Source organism: Lemur catta, chromosome 2 (genome assembly GCF_020740605.2).
Source record: "Lemur catta isolate mLemCat1 chromosome 2, mLemCat1.pri, whole genome shotgun sequence".
NCBI lineage: Eukaryota > Metazoa > Chordata > Mammalia > Primates > Lemuridae > Lemur > Lemur catta.
The window spans coordinates 70,997,745-71,023,077 of NC_059129.1; the positions used below are offsets into that span (position 1 = coordinate 70,997,745).

Genomic DNA, 25,333 nt, shown 5'->3' on the forward strand with positions numbered 1-25,333 from the left:
TATTTACATCAATATAGATTCATAGATTCTAATTTTATTCAATGAGTTATCATCTATTACTATCATTATTTTGATACCTAAGTGGTCACAGATTTAGGCAATGGGAACCCCAATAAGCTGGTTCCTTTTATTATGTCCTCACTATTCTATGAGCACTTTTTGCTTTCTGGCATAAGATGTTCCAAGCTTATTATGTATTTTCCCACCCACAGTCCTAGGATCAGCCACTCCTCCAAGCAGCCCTGGTTCTTTTTGATGAAGTTAGCTAGTGGTCTATTAATTAAAACATAAATTATTAGTAGTACTAAATTAATACTGTATTTTCAATCCGTGGTTTGTTGAATCCACTGATGCCGAACTTGTGGATATGGAAGGATGACTGTAATTGTCTTTTTCCTCTCCTGACCTCATTATTTTCTGCTTTTATCTTTATTTTATTCCTTGTGCTTTCTTTTATCTTTTGCTATCTTTTTGGGCTTGGAATTTAGTGCTTGGACATATCTTTTTGGACTTCCATTTTTATTGATAAGTGTGTCTCAGGCTATGAATTTATCTGATCACTCTTTTTTTAATGTATCCCATAGTTTCCAATGTTTCTATTATTAATTTAGAAATAATTTAGAAATGCTGTAATTTTTATTTTCCCTTTCCTTTCACTCAAGAATTGCTGCATATAAGGTTAATTTCCAAGTGAAGTGTGTTAGTTTATTTTGTTATAATTTCTACTTTTAATGCATTGTTAGAAGAGTTCTAATATATCTATTCTGTGAAACTTACTGATACTTCATGAATTAATACATGATCAACTTTTGTCCATGCACACTTGGATAGAAGACATATTCTCTATTATCTAGAGGTAAAGTTAAAAAGGTATAAGTTAAACCTTACTGATTATATCTAGGTCTTCTACAGTCTTAATTTTGTCTACTTGAAATGTTTTACCCTGAGTATGGTGTTACATTAGTCTCTTATTATCACTATGTTTCAATCTATCTCTCTTTGAATCTCCTATGGTTTTTGCTTTCATAAAGGTAGTTGCTGTTATTGGCTCACAGATATTCATGCCTATTATATCTTGATTGTAAATTGTGACTTTTTATATTTAAAAGGGTATTAGTTTTTTTTTTTTTTTTTAATTGCTGCCATGACAAACTCCTCCTCCTCCTAGTGGCTTAAAACAAACCCACTTATTATCTCAGTTTCCATGGGTCAGATGTCTGTTAAGAGCAAGGCTCATCTGGTTCTCTACTTAAGTTCTCTCAGGGCCCCATAACTAAGGTGTCAGTAGGGCTGTGTTCCCTTCTGGAGACTCTGAAGAAGAAATATTTTCATGTTCAGTCAGATTGTTGGTAGAATTCAGTTCCTTGAGGTTGTAGGGCTAAGTTTTTATTTCTTTGTTGGCTATCATTTGGGAGCCTCTCTCAGTTTCTTAAGGCTGCTTGCATTCCTTACACCACAGTGCCCTTTCCATCTTCAAAGCAGTAATGGCAATTCAAGTCACTCTCACACTTTGAATATCTCTGATTTGCCCTCACCACTTCTCTCTCACTCTAGTCAAGAAAGTTTTCTGCTTTTAAGGGCTCATGTTATTAGATTGGACCCACCTGGACAATCCAGGCTAATCTCTGGATATTAAGGTCTATAACCTTACTTACATCTGCAAAGTTCCTTTTGACACTTAATGTAACATATTCACAAGTTCCAGGGATTAGGGCATCACTGGAGGAGGAGGGAGGCATTCTACCTACCACAAAAAGTATCTTCCTTTGTTGCACTTAATGTATTTTGGCTTAAATTCTGGTTTGTCTAATAGGATCACTATCCGCTTCCTTATTGTTTCTATTTGCCCAGTATACCTTTAAATACCCCTGTATTTTTAGTCTTTCTGAATCACTGTTTTAGATGTGTGTCTTGTAAACAGCATATAGTTGGATCTTGCTTTGTGAAGAAAATTAAATTTTTTCCTTTAATGGTGAGTTAAGTCCATTCACATTTATTGATATGACTGACACGTTTAGACTCAACAATGTCTTATTGTTAGATAATTTTGTGTACATTTTCTGTGTTCTTTGCTCTAGGTTCTCAGACTAGGCAAATTCTAAGAGACAGAAAAGTAGAATAGAGATCACCAGGGAATGAGGAATTATTGTTAATAGATACATTGTTTCTGTTTCAAAAAGATCAAGAAATGAATAGCAGTGATAGTTGTACAACATTGTGAATGTACTTAATGTCACTGAATGTACACCTAAAAGTAGTTACAATCATAAATTTTATGATATATATATTTACCACTATAAAAAATCTAAAAACATATTCAATATAATTATAAACATGAATTTATAACTTTCTAAATAAAAATAAGTATATATGGTAATATCTCAAGTTATATTTAAAACCTAATGGATCTACCATATGTGCACGAGTGTTGATCAATTAGTTCCAATTTAATGATGAGTACATGTGGTGTTTGTTTTTCCATTCTTGCAATATTTCATCTAGAAGAATGGTCTCCGGTTCCATCCAGGTTGTTACAAAAGGTATTAGTTCACCATTTTTTGTACATTGCACACTATCCGGGTGATGGGCACACTTATAACTGTGACTCAAACTGTACAAAAGCAATTCATGTAACCAAAGCATTAATATCCCTGTAATACTCTGGGGGAAAAAAACAAAAACAAACAAACAAAACCTAATGGATCTATAAGTTACCCAAGCTAATTAGTTGTACAAGCTCAAAGCATACCTCTCTGTCAGGAAAGAGTTTATTCAAGTATTTAATGAACATTAGACTATATACCTAGAAATGTGTTTGACATTATATATAAATGCTGTTTTAATAAGTCACTAACTTATTCTAATTAGATGCTTATTTTTATAATCATCTTCAAACAAAACCAATCTCCTTCCTTCAGTTCCATGCTAGTATTTAGGAAGTTGAAAAATTCTATATAGAGAACTGTAACAATAGCAGCTGCAATTTTTTGAGCTGTTTACATCAAAAGGCAGGGCACTGCACACATTATTTCATTTAATTCCCATAACAAAAATAAGTACATAACTCCATTTTACAAATGAGAAACCAATGTTTAGAAATTTGAAGTAACAAGAGATTACATAGCTGGTGAGAAGCAGAGCAAGGACTCAAACCCAAGGGTATGTGACTGCAAAGCCCATGCTCTGAATCATATTTCTGAAATGAGGTGTGCATATCCTAGGGAATGCAAGGCAATGTGAAATCACAAGAACTACAGGCCATCTTCAAGGGGGGGAGGGGTCTCTACTCTTTCCAACAAAATTGTAAGATTATTTGCATATGCAAAAATTTATACTTAATACATTTAATTAAAAACAAACATGGATTATAGCACAGAGTAAAAGGCAACACTAGCACAAAATTTTGAGACAGAATGTTTAACTTCACAGAAATTTTTTGTCAGGAACTTCTCAAAGGTCTTAAATCACCTTTAGCATATAGTAGGCAGTGCAGAATGGTGAGTCTAGATTGACTTGGATGCTAATATTTAAGAAGCATTAAAGGAACATGTGACTTTTTATTTTTGAATTATATCAACTATAGACAAACACAGAAGTGATAAATAATAACTTTCATATCTCATTTAATGAAAAAAAAAGCAATGTTTATCTGTTCATATACATGTTAAACCCTCAGTTATATAACAATCAATTTGTATCCCCAGAGATTTCCTTCAGGCATGCATATTACCCTATTCTTAACTTAGGACCAGACAATAAAAAGATAGGTAAGAATTTAGATCAATATTCAGGAATGACACATTTACATAACAAAAGGAATAAATGATAAACTGATTGTACTGGAAGTTTCTACCAGTGAAATAAGGAAAGTAAAAAACAACTGGAAGTCTCACATTTGAAAGGAAGAAGTAAAACTGTCTTTTAGCAGTTGATATCATGTACATAAAAATTTCTAAGGAATCTACAATAAAGCTCCTAAAATTAGTAATTTAGACAGGTTGCAGGATGTAAGGTCAATGAACAAAAACAAATTTCTACATACTGGCAGCAAATATTGAAAACTGAAATAAAACAACATAATTTGTAAGAATATAAAAAAAGAGATAAATTTATCAAGATATTTATAAGATCTCTACACTAACCACTACAAAGCACTGCTGAGAGAAATTTAAGAAGATGTAAATAAATGTAAAGATATCATATTCATGAATTGGAAAATTCAATATTGTTAAGACATAGATTCTTTCCAAATTTGCCTATAGATTCAAAGTAATCCCAATGGATATCCCAGCGGATGTTTTGTGAAATTATAAATGTATAAAATTTATATGGAAATGCAAAGGATCTAACATAGGCAAAAGAACTTTGAAAAAGAAAAAAAAAACCCTGAAGAATTTATACTATCTGATTTCATGACTGATTATAAAGCTATAGTAATCAAGTATTAGCATATAGACATATAGAGCAATGGAGTGGAAGACAGTGTCCAGAAATAGACCCACATACACCCTATAATCAATTGATTTGATAAAGCTGCCAAGGAAATTCAAAGAGCAAAGGATAGTCTTGACAAAAACTTTTTTTTTTTTGATGATGCCGGAACTGGATATCCATCCAGGAAATAAAATAAACCTTAACCCTTACGTCATACCATACCACAAAATTAACTTACAATGGACCACAAACCTAAAGATAAAAGTTAAATCTACAAAACTTTTAGAATAAAACATAAGAGAAAATATTTGTGACCTTATGCTAGACAAACATTTCTGAGGGTACAAAAATATAGAAAAATAAATCTGAATTCATAAAAATGTAAGAAATATCTATTTGAATAACAATGCTAAGAACACAAAAACATAAAGAAAACAAACCAAAAACTAGGAGATAATTTTCACAATGCATGTATTAATACTTGATAATGTACCTGCTCCAGAATATATTAATATAAAGAGTTTTTATAACTCACTCATAATAAAAAAATCTAATTTAGAAAATGTCCAAAATATTCAAATACATATTTTACAGAAGATATACAAATAGCCAATAAGTATACAAAAAGATGCTCAATAATCATTAGTCACCAGGGAAATGCAAAACAAAATCATGAGATACTACTTCATGTTCATCAGAATAACTCTTACAAACACTAAAAAAGAGTTGACAAGGATGTAAAGTAATTAGAAATCTCATACTGTTATGGAAATAAAAAATGGTGCAACCATTTTGGAAAAGACTTTGGCAGTTTCTTATAAAGTTAAACATGCATTAAACATTAGACCCAGAAATTCTACTCCTAGTTATTTACCCAAGAGAAATGGATAAAAGCACATATCTGCAGAGTTGTACAAAAACATACATATCAGCATTACTATAGTCTCAAACTGGAAACAACCCAAATGTCCACTACTGTGTGAGTAGATGACCAAATTGTGATATAGACACACATTGGAATACTATTGAGTAGTAAAACGGGATGGACCACCAGAAAAAAAATGCAACAACATGAAAACTCAAAAACATTGTCCCATGCCCAAGAAGCCAAATAAAAGACTGCATACTCTATGATTCCATTTATGTAAAATTCTAGAACACATAAAACTAAAGGTTTAACAACAGAAAGGCTATCAGTAGTTACCTGGGTTCTGAACTCAAGGGAACAGGGGAGGGCACAATGTACATTTTGGAGATGGTACGGATTTTCCATATCCACTTACATATCTATATTTGGCAAAAACAATCTGTACACTTAATAAAGTTGATTTAAAAATCCTCCTAAATATATGTTCAGTGAAATGGGACAAAGCATGTTTAAAAGAAGGCAGCTGATGTAGAGACTAGGTTATAAATATTTAGAAGAAGCTATAAACAATTTAGGATTAAAATAAGGGTTGGAGAAGGTTTGTTCATACCTTTGGTAATATGAAGATAAGCCACCTTGGGAAAAAGGACTGGGGTGAGTCTTTAAAAAAGTTATTTTAACAGAAGGTTAAAAAAGTGATTACATAGAAAAACTAAGTGATTATAATACATATTTGAAAACTCAAAGGAGGAGTTTTAAAGGGTAGGCACTCAGTGAGTGCATTTGCTTTCTAATTAAAAGAGACAGAAAAATCAGCACCAGAATTCAAACTGAGTCATCTTCGACAGGGTTCTCTGAAACATTTTTTTTTTTTTTAATTTAGCCAAAATCCACTTTCTAGCTTCATCTTGCCTAACTTCACTTCAAGGGAGTCTATTCACTGCACTTTCTGAATTACAACTGGCATTCTATTGTATATGAAGGTTTGGTGTATGATGTGCTCCCAGATACAGAATGAGTAAATTTGTAAGCCTATGTAGGGCCAGCAGTTTTAGTTACTTTTGAGTCTGTGTCATACCATAATGACTTTAATTCAATCTAGCATTTAAGTTTAGGTATCACAGTGCCAAGAATTCAAGGCAGGCAAACAAACGTTTCCAAAAAAAAAGAAAAGAATGGTTTTCCACCCCAAATAATACCTTTTTATATACTTTGAGAGGCATCATCTAATGATAAGGCAAATTCTATTACTTTAAGATAGGGTTCTTGAGTTCTAATATGGGTCCCACATCTCCCTATTTATAGAAAAAACCAAACTTGCAAAATATGCAAGCAGCATATTACTTATCCATATTTTCATTTAAATTTCCCAACAACTGTTATAATACTTACATTACATATGAGTAAACGAAGCTCAGAAAAATTACTCACCTTGCCCAAATGACCAACAAGAGAGTTGTGATTCAAAATCAGATTACTTACACTCCAAAATCCAAGATCTTAAGTACCATGCTCCAATGCCTCAAAAAGAGAATTCAGTCATACAGTTAGGAGAAGAGTGACAGCATATTTTTTTAAAACTCCATTTACCTTCAGGGGACGCAAAGCACCACAAAATTTTGTCCACCAGCTGTTTTCAATGAATTCTAAATGTCTCTCTCTTTTCTTAAGTGTTCGTAACCTTTCTTCAAATTGTTTTAAGGCACGTTTATCCCTTGCTGGCAAAGGTCGACCATCTTTGCTCTGCAAAAGTATAGAACAAAATCAAAGTTTTTTTACCATTAAAGTCTTAATAAAGTATCCACCATATTTAGCAGATCAGACAACAAAACTTTTTTAGGTTGGACACTCCTTAGGCAAATTTACAAAGTGAAAAAAATTGACAACTGCGATGTGACAATAAACATAGTTAAATCAAAAGCAGCATCAAAATGTATATGTGTGTACATTTAATACTGTCTTCCTCTTCATTCCTGTTTTCCAAATATATGGTAAAGCTATATATAGAGAGAAATATTTGTAAAAATATCTCACAAAAAAGGTGGTTGTTTATAAGTGTTAATTACCATGTATTTTGTTCAGTTATTCTCCCTCCCCTTCAAACTCCTACCTCTTATTTCAATATATTTAGCCCTGCCTCCTCCCTTCTCTTTAGTCAAGTAGCTGTGTTACCTGAACTTTTCAGGCTGATTTAAATACCAGCAGAGTGATGCAACACAAATATAGGTGGCATGGAGAGGTTTTTATAACAATTGCTAAGAATTGGCATCTCCCTGTTTTCTAAGTACATTTGCAAATGAGTCATACTTTCTTTGGCCAACCTATCTGACAGATAATTTCCATCAATTTTCAAATGATGCTTTTTGTAAACATGAGCAGTATCTTTTTCATGATGTATCACAGGTACACTTTCCTGCTTGAACTCCCCTGCCCCCAAATGTCTCCAACTGGGTACGATAACAAGACAACTGCTAAATACAAAAAAAGGTGACATACACATAAATTTGTTTGCTTTTACTGTAAGGAACAAGAAAAATATTTACATAGGACTACATTAAAAAATGCAAAGATATTAGATATTAGAATGTCTTTAACAGCCCTATTAAGGATTAAATGAGTTCTTAGCAGATATATAGCATATTGCTATCTGTATATTCTTGTGTAGCCTTAATCTGAAATCATAGATATAATGAAGATAATATCCACAGACCTTTTAATAAAAAGATTTACACAATTATAATCTCTTTACATATTTGTATCACTATGCTCTTCTAGAACCAACCATCATCCTCCATATTTTAACTTACTCCTTCTCAAATTTTATCATACATAAGAATCACCTGAAAAGTTTGTTAAACACAAATTTCTAGGCTCTACCCCCAGAGACTATGATTTAGTAGGTCTTGAGTGGGGCCTAGAATTCACATTTCTACCCAATTCCCAGGAGATGCTGATGCTACTAGCCCAGAGACCACACACTTTATGTAACTGGACTATGATTATCTTTACTCCTTTAAGTTCATCGGGTATTATCACAATACATCGCAGAAAAGGGAAACTTACAGAAAGGTATTTTCTGAAGGTTAGAGGAATAAAATAAACACTCCCTCTGGAAGGCAGATCCAGGCAATAATACTTCAAGTGTGTGGCATGAGAAGGGTTCAGCACTTTATATTTTAACCACAATAATTTTTCTCAAAACTTCCATTATATTAATAATATCAAAAACATACCAACAATGCGGTAATTTTATTTCAATGCTGGTTTTCACTATTTCAGAAAAAAAAACTGGTAAACTAATTTAACAATCCAAACCCGAGTTATCCACCTATTTGGTGAATGCTTCCGTGGAATGAGGGATTAATGTCCATTCTGCACTGCCAATTGACTAAACTAATATAAGAATTTTGGTCAGAGAAACAAATACTAGGACAGAAACTCAGCAGTCAACAATCTATCTCATTTGAAATAAAAAATGTAATTATAAAGGTTAAAATGTAGTTAAAGGGTTAAAAAAAAGTAAAAGGTGAAAGCTTCCCTTCATACTGTCTGCAATTACCATATTACCACTCCCCTTTCCTCTGGTTACCACTGGTAAGCAGGCCAATATCCTGCTACACATACTCTTATTTTTGAACATTTAGATTGTTTCCTTTTTTTTTTTTATTTTTGGTGAGGGCCACTGACAATGTGCCAAAAACATCCTTATATACCTGGGCACAAATGTGTACACATAATCCAATAGGATAGATTTCTAGAGGTGAACTGTTTGATTAAACTTTAATTATTAAAAGGTATGTATATGTATAGGCATATGTCACAACATTCAATTTTCTTTAAAAAGTTGTGTATCTTATATTTCTACAAACAACATACCTATTTCCCAATTCCCATCAACACATGACACAAGTAAACATTTTTTAAAATTTCAAAGAATTAAAAAAAGTTGAGTTGTTCTAATTTTCACATCTTTGATTATTAGGGTTATCAACTGTCCCAGTTTAGCACTGAAAGTCTCAGGTTCTGGAAAACCCCTCAAGTTCCAGGTAAGCTGAGATGCTTGGTCAACCTATTGATTACTGAATAAATGAAGCATGATTTCATATTTTTACTGAATAGTTTAATAGCTCCTTCAGTGAGCTACCTACTTAAATCCTGTGTTCAATATTTCTGTTTGTGTGTTGGTTGTCCTTTTTCTTACTGACTTAAAGATGCTCTTTATACATTACCTGTATTACAGATTTTTCTCATATTTTTGTTGGTCTTTAACTTTCTTTTTGGTGCCCTTTTTCAGTACACAAATTTTACAACTAAAAATTTAAAACTCATCAATCTTCTCTTAATTAGCACATGGGTTTCGTGTATCATTTAGAAATGTCCACACCAGGATAAAATTTTATTTTCACCTTCTGCTAATGTTTTATACATTTTATATTTGATTTGAATTCAGAATCCATATTTTACAGTATGAGGCTTTTTGCACATTTCATTTTTTGTATTTTAGAGATTATACTGAATTCACACCAAAACTTGCAAAACACTGTCATCTCTACTATATTGAATCTTCTCAATTATGAACTGATGGCATTCTCCATTTATTTGTGTCTTGTATGTATTTCAGTAAAATTTATAATTTCCACCAGGAAGATTCTGACATTTCTTATTATTTTATAATTTGTGGGTACTGTGAATGAGATCATTTTCTATTAATATTATATCCTCCAACTGGTTAATGATTTTTATAAGTTTATACCTAGACACCTTGATGAATTCTTACTAATTCTACTAGTATGTCATTCATTTGATTCTTTTAGATTCTCTTGATAGATGATATCTCTAATTAACAAAGGATGTATTCCCTTTTTTCTCCCCTTTCCACAATGTTTATACCTAAATTCTTTCTTATCTGACTAGGAGCTCCAGGAATATGCTAAAGAGTAGCAATGACACTGAGATCACTGCCCTACATTTGACTTTAATGAGAAAGTTTCTATTTTTTCACTAGTAACTATGATGCTTATTAGAAGCTTCCTTTGTTCGGTATTCTAATTTGATAAGCATTTTTTTAATCATAACTACAAATTGACTTTTATCAAATACTCTTTGGCATACATTAAGATGCTAATATTTCACATTTAATTTCAATATATTATACTACTTCAATATATTTTCTAATGTATCATGTTTGCATTTCTGGGATAAACCTATCCTGATAATTATGAAATATTCTTTTATTACAGCATAGGTTTTGAAGTATTTTATTTATATTGAAATATTTGCTTGTATTTATAAGAAAGTATATGGTCTTCTTTTTTGTATGCTATCATTGTCTGGTTTTATCAGGATCATGCTAGCTTAATAGAATAATTTAGAAAACTTGCCATTTTTTCCTACAATCTGTAGGTAAGGTTTGTCTGTTACTTGAAGGTGATAATGGATGAAAACCTTTTATTGTATTTTTAGAAGTACATTTAATTGGTAATCTTTAGCTTATTTAACTAGTACATAAAACTTGAACATAAGTAATATACTAAAATCTGATTTTACACATGGAATCAGGATACCTAAGAACTACCAAGGTCTTAATCATATGTAAGAAGAACTTGTTTTTTAAGTGTTAGAACACTGATAGAAATTCTCAAATTGCCAGTGAACTACATTACACAGAAGACAGATTTTTAAAAATAGGGACATAGTTCTTAAAGGACAAGTTGCAAAAAATTCAAACAATGTAAAAAATGAGTTTGCCAATATCTAGGTCCCATCAGAAGGCAACTTAAAGTAATTTTGTGTTTCCCAATTACAACAAAACACCAACTCACTTTTGATTTAATTGTTTGAATGTGTTGCTCCACTTCTTCAATGTCTTCAGTGTTTTCTAAACGTTCATAAGCAGTGCTTCTAGTGCCTTTTATCAGATTTAAAGGTAAAGCAGACATGCCATAGGCCTAAAAGAAATAAAATTATGATATGTTTTATGATATGTTTTAGTAATACTATTGTAAACATATTATACACAATATTCGGGTAAAAAATGTCCTTTTAAGTAATAACTTAAGAGTCAGTAGTTGTGAAGGTGTATAGTCACTGAAGAACACGGTATATGGGAGTAATTCTTCTGTTTATTTCACATTTACGTATATACAGAGTTACATTTATAACACTATTCCTCAAAGGACAAGCTACAAATTTAATCTAAATATGTATAATACTTTATCAAAGTAATAAATGACAACTTTAGGCTATTCAAAGTTTAAGATAGGGTGAATTAGTAAACAATTTACAAAATTGTTTTCTATTTAAAAAACAATTTTCACCAATTATATATGGTAAACTTTTAGTAAAATATAAGTATTTTAATATATACATGGCATTCAATTAGCATACCAATTATCTCTATATATAGTTTAAAATTTTTAAATTTATAACTAGACTTTTTGCTAAGTATTTTAAATATTTGTCTACAAGGAATTTTAACTTATCAATCGGCATTAACAATAAACGTGTTATTATATGTACTATCCAATTCCATATTCCAGTCCCAAATTAAAGCTTTTTATTTATAATCAGTAATAACAATGGCATTTGCTATGTGACCATTATTCAGAATCATTATTAACCTTAAATCCTTAGAAGAAACATTGACAACTATCACCTCCTGGTTGCAGCAACAAACTCTGAAGCAGATGCCACATTGCATATTTAAATCTTTTTCATTTTCCTTCTGAGCACAAAACCAAACTACTCTACCCAGTCTCCCCTGTAGGTAGGACCATGTGATCGAGCCGAACATAATGAATGTGGGTAGAAGTGATAATATGCCATTTTTTAGGCTTGACTCAAAACCCCAAAATATCCTCAGTGAACCTGTATACTTTCTCTCATGCTCTCTGCTACCGAGTTGTCAACTCCAAGGATGACCTCAGATTGATTTAGTATCAATTTTAATTATTTTAATATTCATCACTGAGCCTCCTTTAGACATTGATTAAGCCACAATTCAAATAGCAAAGTAGAAATTTTGACAATTCAGAGGTGTTTTTTTTTGATTAACGGAGAATATGAACAAAGAACATAAATAAAAAGAAATCCCAGAAATCAACTAGTTCTATCATGTAATATCAACTCTACAGCATGTCATATTTAGATAATTAAATAGCTGAATATTATTACCAATATAATTACCCAATGTACAAATTGTTATATTTGCTAGAGAAGAAATACTTAAAACCTTGCCTTTTAGATATTGCTAAAACTTAAGTTAGTGTTCTCATGATTTCCCTACCTTCCAAAAAAAGAGCAATGAAGAAAGATTTTGTTAGTATTAGAAGAAAATATAATGTAGATAGTGTAGTGGTTGAGTTATCCCAGTGGTTCCCAATCTTTTTGGCACCAGGGACCGGTTTCATGAAAGACAATTTTTCCACAGACAGGGGATGGGGGTGGGGTGGGGTGGGCAGTAGAGCTTTGCGCCCGGCCTGCGGTTGGGGACCGCAAGGAAATGCTTGGGACAAGAAGTGTTTTAGATTTTGGATTAGGGATGCTCAACCTGTAGAGTGATTTCCTTCTGGTTAATACAATTCTTATCAAATTTATATTTGTAAAATGTATACTTTGGTAAATATAAAAAGGAAAAAACTGGGTTTAAAATTTATATTTTTAATATTAAATTTTATAACCTCAAAACACTGAAAATATGAATTATAAGGTCCAAGGTACCAAAGCATCTCACAGTTCCTTTAATCTTTCCTTATAGGACTTTCCTATCCTTATTATCATTTTGACTTATTTGATTATTCCAGTATTTCCACATCCTTTATTGTTTAAGGCTCTGATGAATGTACAGTATAATGATTATTTATCAATTCCTCATGTTCACATATCATTTTAACAGTCCAATGTCATGTTGCTTTTTACAATCAAATGCCAAGGCAATAATATTTTGCTAAACTCATTTTATACCCAGTTATGTTTCCTTGTCCTCCCAACCACCTCCAAACTAGGCTTATTTTACCTCAATACTTATTTTCTTTTGGATAGATTTGGATCCCCCAATGTACTAACTTCAATACTCAAAATTGTTTCCTAAGGAATCTTTTGGTCCTGTCATTATTAACATGGCCCTTATTTAGAATCCACTGCCAAATACAAAGTCATCTAAATTCTCCTAACTGGTCTGCTAGCGTAACTTTCTACAAATCCACCTTCTCCACTGTTTCTGAAGTGATCTCACTGTAACAGTCAAGTCAGATTATGTCATTCCACTAATTAATATCCCTTAAAATTCTCCAGGACTATTAAGGGTGTTTTGCAAAATGTTCTGGTATAAATTCCTAGGATTCTGGGAAGATGCCTGTAGGGTCTCTACAGAAGATAACAAGGCAGCTAGCCATGGAGGGACCTGCTACTACTTTAACCAGAGCAATTCTACCTGTTCATCTGTTTTTTTGTATATATCAAAACTTCATATAATATTGGTTTTAAAAGTTGTTTTGCTATTGTTTTTCAATGAAAGGTAGAATTATTGGTCTTGTGAATAGACTTCAATTAATGTAATCTTGCATACAAAGCCCTTTGTGACCTGACCCCTACCAACTAATTATCCTTAACTCATGCCTCTGAATTATTCACAGTTCTTAAAACATACAATTTTATACTACGTCAAGTTTTGTCCAGCATCTACACTTTAATTCATGCAGTGCCCTCATCTGACTGCCTATCTTCTCACCCTACTTCATTAGCAAATTTCAGTGCCCTTCAGGTCTCAGCTTAATTACACTGTATCTGAGAAACCTTCCCTAACTTGTAAATGTGCCTTGCTTACAACTCAATTATAACGCATAACAATGTATATTAACATTACTAGTCTGTACATTTATTACTAGATCTGCCAAACTTGGCTAAACAGATTTCTAAACCAGACTAGTAACAACTACAGTAAACTAAATAGGACATAACAACTAGGTTCCAATTCTTTTTCCTCCTACCTTTACTCTAAGAACAAACATTTATTAAATTAATAAAATAATTTCTCTAGAGAGATAATATTTGACCAAACATTTTAAGAAGAGAAAGCTCTTAATTCACACAGTTATTTCCTTATATGGAACTGATAAATTAGAGTTTAGCTTATTTAAAAAGATTTTAGAAAATAAAAATATGTCCTTAGTAACAACTTCTGGTAACATGGGACCAGAACACAACTTTGTTTTATATTTTTAATTGTCTGAAGACAACAAGTAGAAGAAAGGCGCCATCATTTGGTTACCAAATATTTAGCTTCTTTTTAGACTACAATTTCAATCATTATCAGGAAATTTAACTACAATATTTAGATTATGATTAGCCTGACATTATATTAGATCATTAAATATAAAATGTCTTATTTCAAATCAAAAGTTTATTATATCTCAAATAAGAAGCAGTACAATTCATCAAAATATGCGCCTAAAGTATCAACACAGTTTTGTCATCTTAACAGTAGCTTGCTTATGCCAGCAGCAAAGAAGCCTGAAGAGCAAGTGGCAATGAAATCACAGACAGCCTTTTCCACAGCTTGTTCAGAATTGAATCTTTTTCCTTGCAAGAAGTGGTCTAATGCCTGGAAGACGTGGTAGTCAGCTGGTATAAAATCTGGTGAATACTTGGATCACAGAGAGTTTCCAAGTCCAGCTTCTGTAGTTTGAACAGCGTTGTCTTTTGCAACAGGTGGTCCTGCAAGAGGATTGGCCTGTCTCTACTGATCTCAGCTGCTCAATTGCAGCAAGCATCCTCATGATTTCGTCCAATTGATTGCAGTAGACATCCACTGTAAGTGATTGACCAAGGCTCATGAAGCTGTAGTGAATAATACCAGTGCTGGACCACCAAACAGACACCATTAGCTTTTTCTGATGAATATTCGGTTTTGGACTGTGTTTTGGCACTTCACCTTTATCCAACCATTGTGCTGAATGCTTGCAATTGTCAAAAAAATCCATTTTTCATCAACATGTAACAATATGCTATGGAAATGGTTGGCCTTTATGTCATGACAGCAAAGAAAGGCAAGCTTCAAGATGATTTATCTTCTGATGCTCGTTTAATTCATGTGGTATCCATCTATCCAGCTTCTTTACCTTGCCCATTTGTTTCAAATGGTCCAATATTGTTGGAATAGTAATATCAAACCTTGCTGCTAATTCACGCGTAGGTAGGTTGAGACAGATTCGCTTCCACTACAACTTTCAGCTCATCATTATCAACCTTGGTATCGAGTCACCCCCATGGCTCATTTCCAAAATTAAAGTCACCAGAATGGAACTTTTCAAACCATCAACACACTGTACATTCATTAGCCAGATCCTTCCCGAACAATTCATTGATATGTTGATATTTCAAGCTGTTTACACTGCACTGGCTCCACAATGGAACTCATATTCAAAAACAACACAAATTTTTGACTTATCCATGGTTTCACAAACATTTTTTTGAAAGACAATCACAAGCCAGAACATGCATTTGAAAGAATGAGAATGTACCTCCACAAAAAATATATATATATATGTGTGTATATATATATATATATATATATATATATATATATATATATATATATATATAAAAGAGGTGTCAAAGTGAAATGTCAGAGGTATCAACTTGTCAAACTTAGTACTTAAGAAAATTGGACATTTTATACTTAATAACCTAATACAAAACATTATAACTTTTACGGTCTTTAAACAACAATCTTTTGAATTTAACCTCAGACTTTTTTAAAGAAAATATACAGCAAAAAGACTTTTTCAGAAACACAAAACTTTTATTGCTTACTACTGCCCTCTAGTGCATTTCTGGAACATCAACAAGGCTAAATAGTTTAAAATGCTTCTAGGTCAACCATAATTGCCTCCAATTTGTTTCGACTTCCAAGAATAAATCACTAACTCTATTTTAAAACGGAAATGTTTTTAAAATAATGTATACAAAATACATTCCTAATACATTCTTTCACTGCTCAGTTTAGAATGGCACCGTTTCTCTACCCACCTCTCCTTTATCTGTAACAATGGTTTCCAACTCTGAGCTTTGGATTACTGCAAAGGGTCAACACCAAGCATTACAGATAGACTGAATAAATGTCTTCCACATATTTGTAAAACCGATTATTCAAGGACATATATGCTGTTACAACTAATGGAACAATATAAGCAGTCAAGACTTTCCTCTTAAGTATTCACTGATTTTAAGACATATATATTTTCTTAAATTTAACATCAGTGAAATTCGGATGCATCTTGAAATTGAAGGCATTTTATAATCACTGGGTAGACAGAAGTTATAACATATTATCATTACTTGCATATTCACAAATTTGGTCACAGCTGGTTATATTATAGTCATTTCAACTGAGTCACATGCATTCTTGGTACAATTATTGAGTTTAATTGCCACTTATGCTGCATAAGATAGTACTATGATGTGACATTGACACAAAAAGAGTATGTAAGTAAGGGGAAAGAGAATTAAGAAGCATAAATAGTAAAGCAAATATTCATTGGAACAATGAGCATAATTTTATATTTTCTTTCAAAGCAAGAGTCAAGTGCTTCATAGCTTAAGAAAGGGATATATCCAAAATAGAAGCTATTTTGCATTTTTCTTTTTAGGTATACGAAAAGGGATTGCCTTTCACACGGTCAAGACAAAAAGCAACAATTAAATAACTTAAATTTACAGAATGGGTATGGTAGCAGCTTCAAAGAAAATCCCAGAGACAAGACTAGAGCACTCAAGAAAAGTTGCATCAATTCTCTTGATAGCAGAAAAGACAATACACTTTTTTAGCTCCCACGTATGAGAACATTCAATAAATTACATAAGATAGTCAATACTTTATTATAAAACAGGATTTGTGTTAAATGACTTTGTGTACCCACAGGCCAATATAAGTGTTCCCAGCACGTTTAAGGTAGGCTTGGCTAAGCTATAATGTTCGGTAGGTTAGGTGTATTAAACGCATTTTCAACTTAATGGTATTTTCAACTTGCGATGGGTTTATCAGGAAGTAACCCCATCGTAAGTCATAGCATCTGTATTGTATAGTAAAACATGGACATCAATAACCAATTCAAAAAGTGATTCAGAATTTTCAGACTCCAAATATGAAGTTTTTCAATTTATTTTACTATATTTTCCTTGTTATGTATGTAGAAGAGTGATGCAACTTTTGAGAAGTATTTATATAAAGTCCAAGAAATCTCTCTCACTAAATGTAAAACAAAAATTATAAATGGCCAGGTACGGTGGCTCATGCTTTAGAATCCAAGCACTTTGGGAGGCCAATGCAGGAGGATTGCTCAAGGCCAGGATTCAAGACCATCCTGAGCAACATAGTGATCCCCCCCACCATCCCATCTCTACAAAAAACAAGAAAAAGAAAAACTTATAAATGATTACGAAAGCAGTCGGGCACACTGGCTCATGCCTGTAATCTTAGTACTCTTTGAGGCAGAAGGATCGCTTGAGCTCAGGAGTTCAAGACCAGCCTGAGCAAGAGAGAGATCCCATCTCTACTAAAAACAGAAAAATTAACCAGGCATCATGGCATATGCCTGTACTCCCAGCTACTTGGGAGATGCTGAAGCAACATGATCTCTTGAGCCCAGAAGTTTGAGGTTGCAGTGAGGTAAGATTATGCCACTGCACTCTACCCAGGGTGATGAGCGAGACTCTTTGTCTCAACAACAGCAACAACAAAAAAACGAAAGCAATGTCAGGGATTTTTCCTTATAGTAATGGTGCATCTTACAATCAGTGGCATATACTCAATGAAATGTGGTATCAGATGGAAACCTGAAAAACTTGACTCTTAAAGGGGATTTCTATCTCAAACGCTATTGGGAACCACTGTTCTAGTTCATAAGGTGCCATGGACTGAATGTGTCTCCTTAAAATTCATATGTTGAAGCTTAGTCCCCAGTGTGATGGTATTTGTAGGTGGAGCCTTTGGGAGGTAATTAAGTCATAAGGGTGGATCCCTTATGAAAGAGATTAGTGTCATAAGAAGAAACACAAGAGAGCTTGCTTCCTCTCCCTCTGTTCTCCACCATATGAGGATACAAGAACTGCAAACCAAGGAAGTGGCCCCTCATCAAACACCAAATGTGGTGGCACCTTAATCTTGTATTTACCAAGCTCCAGAACTGTGAGAAATAAATGTTTGTTGTTTGAGCCACCCCACTCTACGGCATTATTTGTTAACAGCAGCCTGAACTAAGACACGGGGATAAGACAACTTTGGATGGGTACAAGAAGAAAATATTCTGTATTTTATCTGTGTATTTGGGAATCCTTAATTTATTACTTTAATTGTCTTTAATCTTTTAGTTTATATTTCACATTATATTAGCATAATAATATGTAAATATGTATTTATAATTCAAAAATATCCTGGAGGGCACATTTAAAGTTTTATTAACAAGGGTATATAATAAAAAGTTTAGCAGTCATTGGTTCTATGGGCACTTCATTGGTCCATATGATACACTGTACATGAAGATATTATTCAACATTTCTCCACTTGGTGGCACCAAAAAATTAAAATATCTACATAGATATTTATGCCTATGGGTTTCACTTTTTTAAATCTAAAAAGTATCAGATTCCCTTTCAATGTAAACTTAGAACAATATGCAAGCTAATACGTTGTTTGACATTCTCCTCCTAAAACTGAATGCCCAATTATTTGGCTGTTCATTAAGATATGGTATAGTAGTCAGAACCTTAGTAAAATTTAAATAATCAACTAGTTTCAAAAATAACATATCTAAGAAATTCACACTTGACTGATACATATAAAGTACAAAAACATGTCTAATCTCAATATAAAACATTAGTTACAAATTCTGTAACAGGCATGATTTTTCATTTAATAATTAATTCTCTATACACAGGGTCAAAGTACTCTAAGTATTAATTTCCCACTCTGGGTACTTTAATTAAAATTATATCTCTTCCATTCCTCATGAATATGTACTATACCCTCTTTCATGCTACATCATAGGAAAAGCCCAATTATCAAGCTTTTCCATGATTACTCAGGAGAAAACTTTGGATTCCAACTATAAGAAAATATAATTAGTACTATTAATCATGTATATCTATCATAAAACCAGTTATCTGTAAGTGGTTGATTTTCAGTGAATTTTTGCTAAAGTTTGAGTATTACTGGCCCACTTTTACCAATGGGGAAGCTAGGGATCAGATACCAGATTTCACACAATGACTCACATGCATGACTAGAACTCAGCTATACACACCATGAATGCTCCCTTGAACAGGATCACATCTAACCTACCCTTTCTCCCTCTATGCACCATAGGTATTAAAACTGACCAAACCACGGTTTAGTAAAAAGCATTCTCTAAACTTTGAGCATACTTATAGTGCTATTTGTATGACATTATCTGTCTATCCACACTCCCCCAACCCCAACTAACCATCATTCAATTATGAATGCCTCTTTGACTTCCTTGTCTTTGAATAAGCCATTCTCATTGATCATCATACAATTGTTTTTAGCATTTGGTTTGCTTTCACTGAGAGTAAAGAGGTTGTGAATATTCACCTGTTTAAGCTTAACAGTGACCATTTATTGGGTGGCCAATAGAATGCAAGATTTGGTGGATTATTTAGTTAAATCCTCACAACTTTATTTCTTAAATATTATCCCACTTTAAAGATGAAGAAATTTAGATAGTAAAGTAGGTCAAAGGACCAATGGACTTAAGATCCACACTTAAGCCTGTCTACCAAGAATCATAATTTTAGTCCTCATGCTGCTTAAAGAAAACAAATATAACTCCTAGGTAGCTGAATCTTAGTGTGCTATTATTAGTACACTGGAATCTCTCCCCTGACCTTAGGCCTTAAGTGGCCCCGGCCTAGCTATTCAGCAACTCTTCTAAGTCTTTCTGGTACCCAGTCTCAGTCCGGGCACAAGGTCCTCTAGTTGTTTGACCAGCTTCCTTCAGCCCAGTCCTCTGTACAGTGAGCCTTCACTAACGTCATTGATGGGCTCTTGGAAACTGTGACTTTAAGCAAAATGTACAATGAAACCAATTTTACCACAGGCTAATTGATTAAGTTCCTATGGCCTATTTCTGGTCAGAAAAACATCTCCAAACTTCTAAATAAAGACCCAAACACTTCTAATATTAAACATTGAAATAAAGGTAAGCTGTACCTATATTTACGAAAGATTAATAAAAACAACTGAAATAATCACCCAAGTTTTGGTGAATCAGTGAGTGATGAAGTTTGTAGTGGTGGCGGATGAAATTAAGGAATAAATGTTTGCAAAGCGAAAACTCTAAGGTGCACTTCCTACCACCACACAGTTCAAAACAATAAGAAATATGTTGGGCTAGCTGAATGCTTTTATACCGCATTGTTCGTTGTTGTGCATTTGTATATTGTATCATTTACAGATTTTTATTTTACGATAATCTGTATTCGTTCATTCATTCATTTTCCAACCTGTTCATTCTAGTTTAAGGTCATGAGTGGCTAGAGCCTATCCTGGCAGCTCAGGGCACAAGGCAGGAACCCACCCTGGATAGAACACCATTCCATTCTATCGTAGGGTACACACACTCACACCTACTCCTACTAGGACAAATTTAGACATGCTAAGTAAACTAAAGTATACATTTTGAGATGCAAGAGGAAATTGGAATACCCAGAGAAAAACCATGCTTACATGAGGATAACATGCAAACTCCACACAGACAGTATTCCAGTCAGGAATTGATTTTTTTTTTTTCTTCAGCACTATTATAACAAAACAACATTGAATGAAATGGCATTATATAAGGACTTGATGTATTCTAAAAAAGTAAAGCTCTTCTAAAGATATTTTAACTCATTCAGTATGATTATTATATTTTGCTTAGTTGATTATTTAAATGATAATTTTCAAAGTTTCAATTTGAACAATATAAAATATAGTTTAAGATATTTACCTTTACAATAATATTGTTCCTACAGAGCAGCTGTCTTTCCAATGGTTTTAATAACTCCATTTATTTTTTCCACTCCCACTCCTCACCCTCACAGCTTATATAATTCAGAGCCACCAGGGTATTACTGTTAAAATGTTTCTCAGATCCCATTACTTTTCCATTTAAAACCTCCCAATGACTTCTAACCGCAATTAGAATAAAATACAAAACCCTAACCATGGTCTATAAGGCTCCACGTCATATGGCCTCTTGCTCTCATCTAACCTTTTGCCACTCTTCTCCTTGTTAACTGAGCTTTGTCTTCTTGCTAGTATCTGAATACAGCACACATGTTCCCACCTCAGGATCTTTGCACTTACTCTTCCATCATGGCTTGCTTTCACTCCTTTCAGGTCTCTGCTCAGATGTTAGAGAATGGGATGGGGAATCTGCGGCCTTGAGGCCACATCCTTGAGTGCAGCCTTTTGACTGAATCCAAATTTTATAGAACACTGGTTCTCTCTCCATTGCCCTGTGGGAACTGGGATTCAGGGAACCAACACAAGAAAAATGCTGATCCTATGGCTACTGCTATTGCTGTGAGTGACAAAGTTCTTTGTCTCTGACACAGAAGTCTTGCATCTTCAGCCACCATCCATAAATACACAGGCTACAAGTAGGGTAAAATCTTGGGCCCCCCTTCATAATTCTTGACACTGACATTATATAGTCTTTTTCCATTTGTTACTCTTAACTAATCTTTCATCGACTGCTATAGCCTCTTTTCCCTATAGTTTTCAAAGCACTTTTACAAACAGTATCATCTGACCTTCAAAAATCCCTGTGAGGCATTTTCTATTTCCATTTAATAGAGAAGACACTGATCCAAGCAGGTTAAAAGATAAACCCAAGATTAACATAACAAATCAGTCAGAGAATAGCAATTAGAATCTAGACCTAACTTCTAATTTGTTAAGTTGTGAATGCTTCTTAAAAGACAAATAACTAACATGGTGTAGACATATTTTGTGAGATAGAAGGATAATCACCCACTGATATTAGATGGCAAATTCCTTATATGGTAAGGCATAAAAACACAAAAATTATAAGGAGTAATAAAACTGACTACCCAAATAAGCTTCTGTAAGATATTAAAAGGCAAGTCTTTTAGGATTCTTTTATTACACATTATGACACATGAATGAGCATGTAACAAAACTAGATTCTGCTATTACACTAATAGCCCATTTCTTATGTCTAAAGGAAGACATACTGAGTAAACATCCAAAAATGTTTCCTTTATAACCAGTATTTTCCATCTTTGCAAGAATTAAGAGTGCTTTAAACATAAACTTCATTAATCTGAAAGGTTCCAGATAATTTTAATGCTTCTTACATGCTTGGGGGTAGATAAGAAAGCAGCACTTATTACTAGCTGTTCCTCTATAATTTGAGCAAAAGACTCAAAGAGCAGTCTGTACACAACTTTGTTAGTCATTTATAATTCACACCTTACCATTTCTAGAAAGATTAAAAAAAAATTAAAGTCTGATAGGATAAGATTAGATCCTATATGCTAGAGAAGTATCAAGTTATATAAATTATCTGATTTTAAAATCCCTATATCCCCAAGTAGGATAAATCTACTGAAACAGTAACAGATACTGGTCTATGGTTCAGAGTCCTAGTACACTTATAAATCACTAAATCTATTATAGTATACAACCACCTTCAGAGTTCATAAGTTATAAAATTTCTTTCTGAATATTAAATTTCCCAAATACAGATAAAATGATTGTGACTAAGTAGCTCAAACTTTTCTCTTAAGCAAAGAAACTGAAGAAAACTTGAAGAAAGTACTAAAATATTTTTTTCTTGCTTATTTTCCTGAGTTTTATATAGATTCTAGTTATCAGCCCTTTATCAGATATGTAGCATGCGAATATTTTCTCCCATTCTATAGGCTGGCTGTTTGCTCTCATGATAGTTTCCTTGGCTGTCAAAATGTGGGCAAAGGATATGAACAGAAACTTTTCAAAAGAAGATAGACTAATGCCCAACAAACATATGAAAAAATGTTCAACATCTCTAATCATCAGGGAAATGCAAATCAAAACCACAATGAGATATCACTTATCTCCAGTGAGAATGACCTTTATGAAAAAGTCCCAAAACAATAAATGTCAATGTGGACGCAGAGAGATAGGAACACTCATACACTGCTGGTGGGACCACAAACTAGTACAACCTCTGTGGAAAGTAATATGGAGATACCTCAAAGAGCTACAAGTAGAACTACCATTTGACTTGGCAATCCCATTACTGGGCATCTACCCAAAGGAACAAAAGACTTTCTATAAAAAAGACATCTATACTAGAATGTTTATAGCAGCACAATTCACAATTGCAAAGATGTGGAAACAACCTAAGTGCCCCTCAATACATGAGTGGATTAATAAAATGTGCTATATGTATACCATAGAGTTCTACTCAGCCACAAAAAACAATGATGATCTAGCACCTCTTCTATTATCCTGTATAGAGCTGGAGCCCATTCTACTAAGTGAAGTATCCCAAGAATGGAAAAACAAGCACTACGTGTACTCACCATCAAATTGGTATTAACTGATCAACACTTAAGTGCACATATAGTAGTAACATTCATCAGGTGTAGGGCAGGTGGGAGGGGGGAGGAGGAGATGGGTATATTAACACCTAATGGGTGCAGTGTGCACCATCTGGGGGATGGACACACTTGAAGCTCTGATTCGGATGGGGCAAAGGCAATATATGTAACCTAAACATTTGTACCCCATAATATGCTGAAATAAAAAAAATTAAAAATTAAAAAAAGAACTAAAATATTAAAAAGGAAAATACAATTAAGTTCAATAGATTACCAAGGTAAAAAAATTGCTTTCTAAGGCAAGTCTTTAACTCCATTATCACCATTACACTTACTGTGTAAGTTATAGCTGCCAACATTCCAATCAAGGTCAGAGAACTAATAGAAAATGACAATGCAGCTAAGCCATCTGTAAAGAAAGAAAAACTTTAAAAAAATGTACACATATACTATGCAAATGTTTATATTCAGCAAATCAATACAAAATATAAAAAAACTGGTCTCCTTAGACATTCTGAAGGAATAAAAACCAATATATCTTACCATGTCCTTGAAGTGCGAACTTCAAGTAGAGAAAAGGGTTTGTAAAGAGCTCTTCACGAATTGATTTATAAAAGATCTTTCAGACTAGCTAAGATTTTCTTTCCTTCACCGCTTAAAATTAAGAGGAAAATTACTAATTATTGGGCTAAAAAGAAATCAACAAAATAAGAGATGCTCAAAAGGTAATAAAAAGATCACCTGGCTTTTCTCAATGACAGACCCTGAGAAATAATATTATATAGGAAAGTTGTTGACCTTAATCGTTCTCCTTTCTCCCCTCAGTCTTGATACTTAGTTTCTTTGTTCTTAATTTTCAGACAAGTTTTTAATATATAGCATAAAACTAAAATCTTAATTAAAGAGTTTATTTCACTTTATAATTTGAAAGGACTAATTTGCCTACTTGATAGAAAAGTAAAAGCAAACACCATGGAAAACAGATTCAAATGTAACACCAAAAAAGGGAATACTATGTTAACGGGTTGGATTTAGGAAATTTTTTAAACAAAAGCCAGTACATGAGGGCAGGGGTGATACTTTCACACAAATATATCAGACTATATATGAAATACTAGGAAAATTTGAATATTCTTAAGTAGGAGTAATAATTTTTCCAGTTTTAATACAGGTCCTATTAGGTTTGTATTGATCTAGTTCAAATGCAGGTCCTATGGAATCAAATACAAGGTTTTGATTAATTTAATGAATTAACATTAATCTTTTATAAATACCAATAAAATTATAATGATCTATTTTCTTAAAACTCATTTCTCAGTTTTATATGAGGTCTGTCTGGAAAGTATCTAGCCATTGTTAATATAGCAAGAACAATTTCATGACTGGATATTTCCCAGACAGACCTCGCATAACACCATAAAG

At 33.1% G+C, this 25,333-nt stretch overlaps 1 protein-coding gene across 1 annotated transcript in view; it reads right to left on the bottom strand.

Moving 5' to 3' along the window:
• Nucleotides 1-25,333, bottom strand: part of LMBRD1 (LMBR1 domain containing 1) — a 108,253-nt gene that overhangs the window by 45,200 nt on the left and 37,720 nt on the right. The window contains exons 7-9 of the mRNA XM_045543810.1: nt 24,247-24,320; nt 11,125-11,250; nt 6,893-7,045 (exon numbers count right to left, since the gene is read on the bottom strand). Coding sequence (XP_045399766.1) covers nt 6,893-7,045; nt 11,125-11,250; nt 24,247-24,320 — 353 coding nt within the window. The remainder of the gene's footprint in view (nt 1-6,892; nt 7,046-11,124; nt 11,251-24,246; nt 24,321-25,333) is intronic.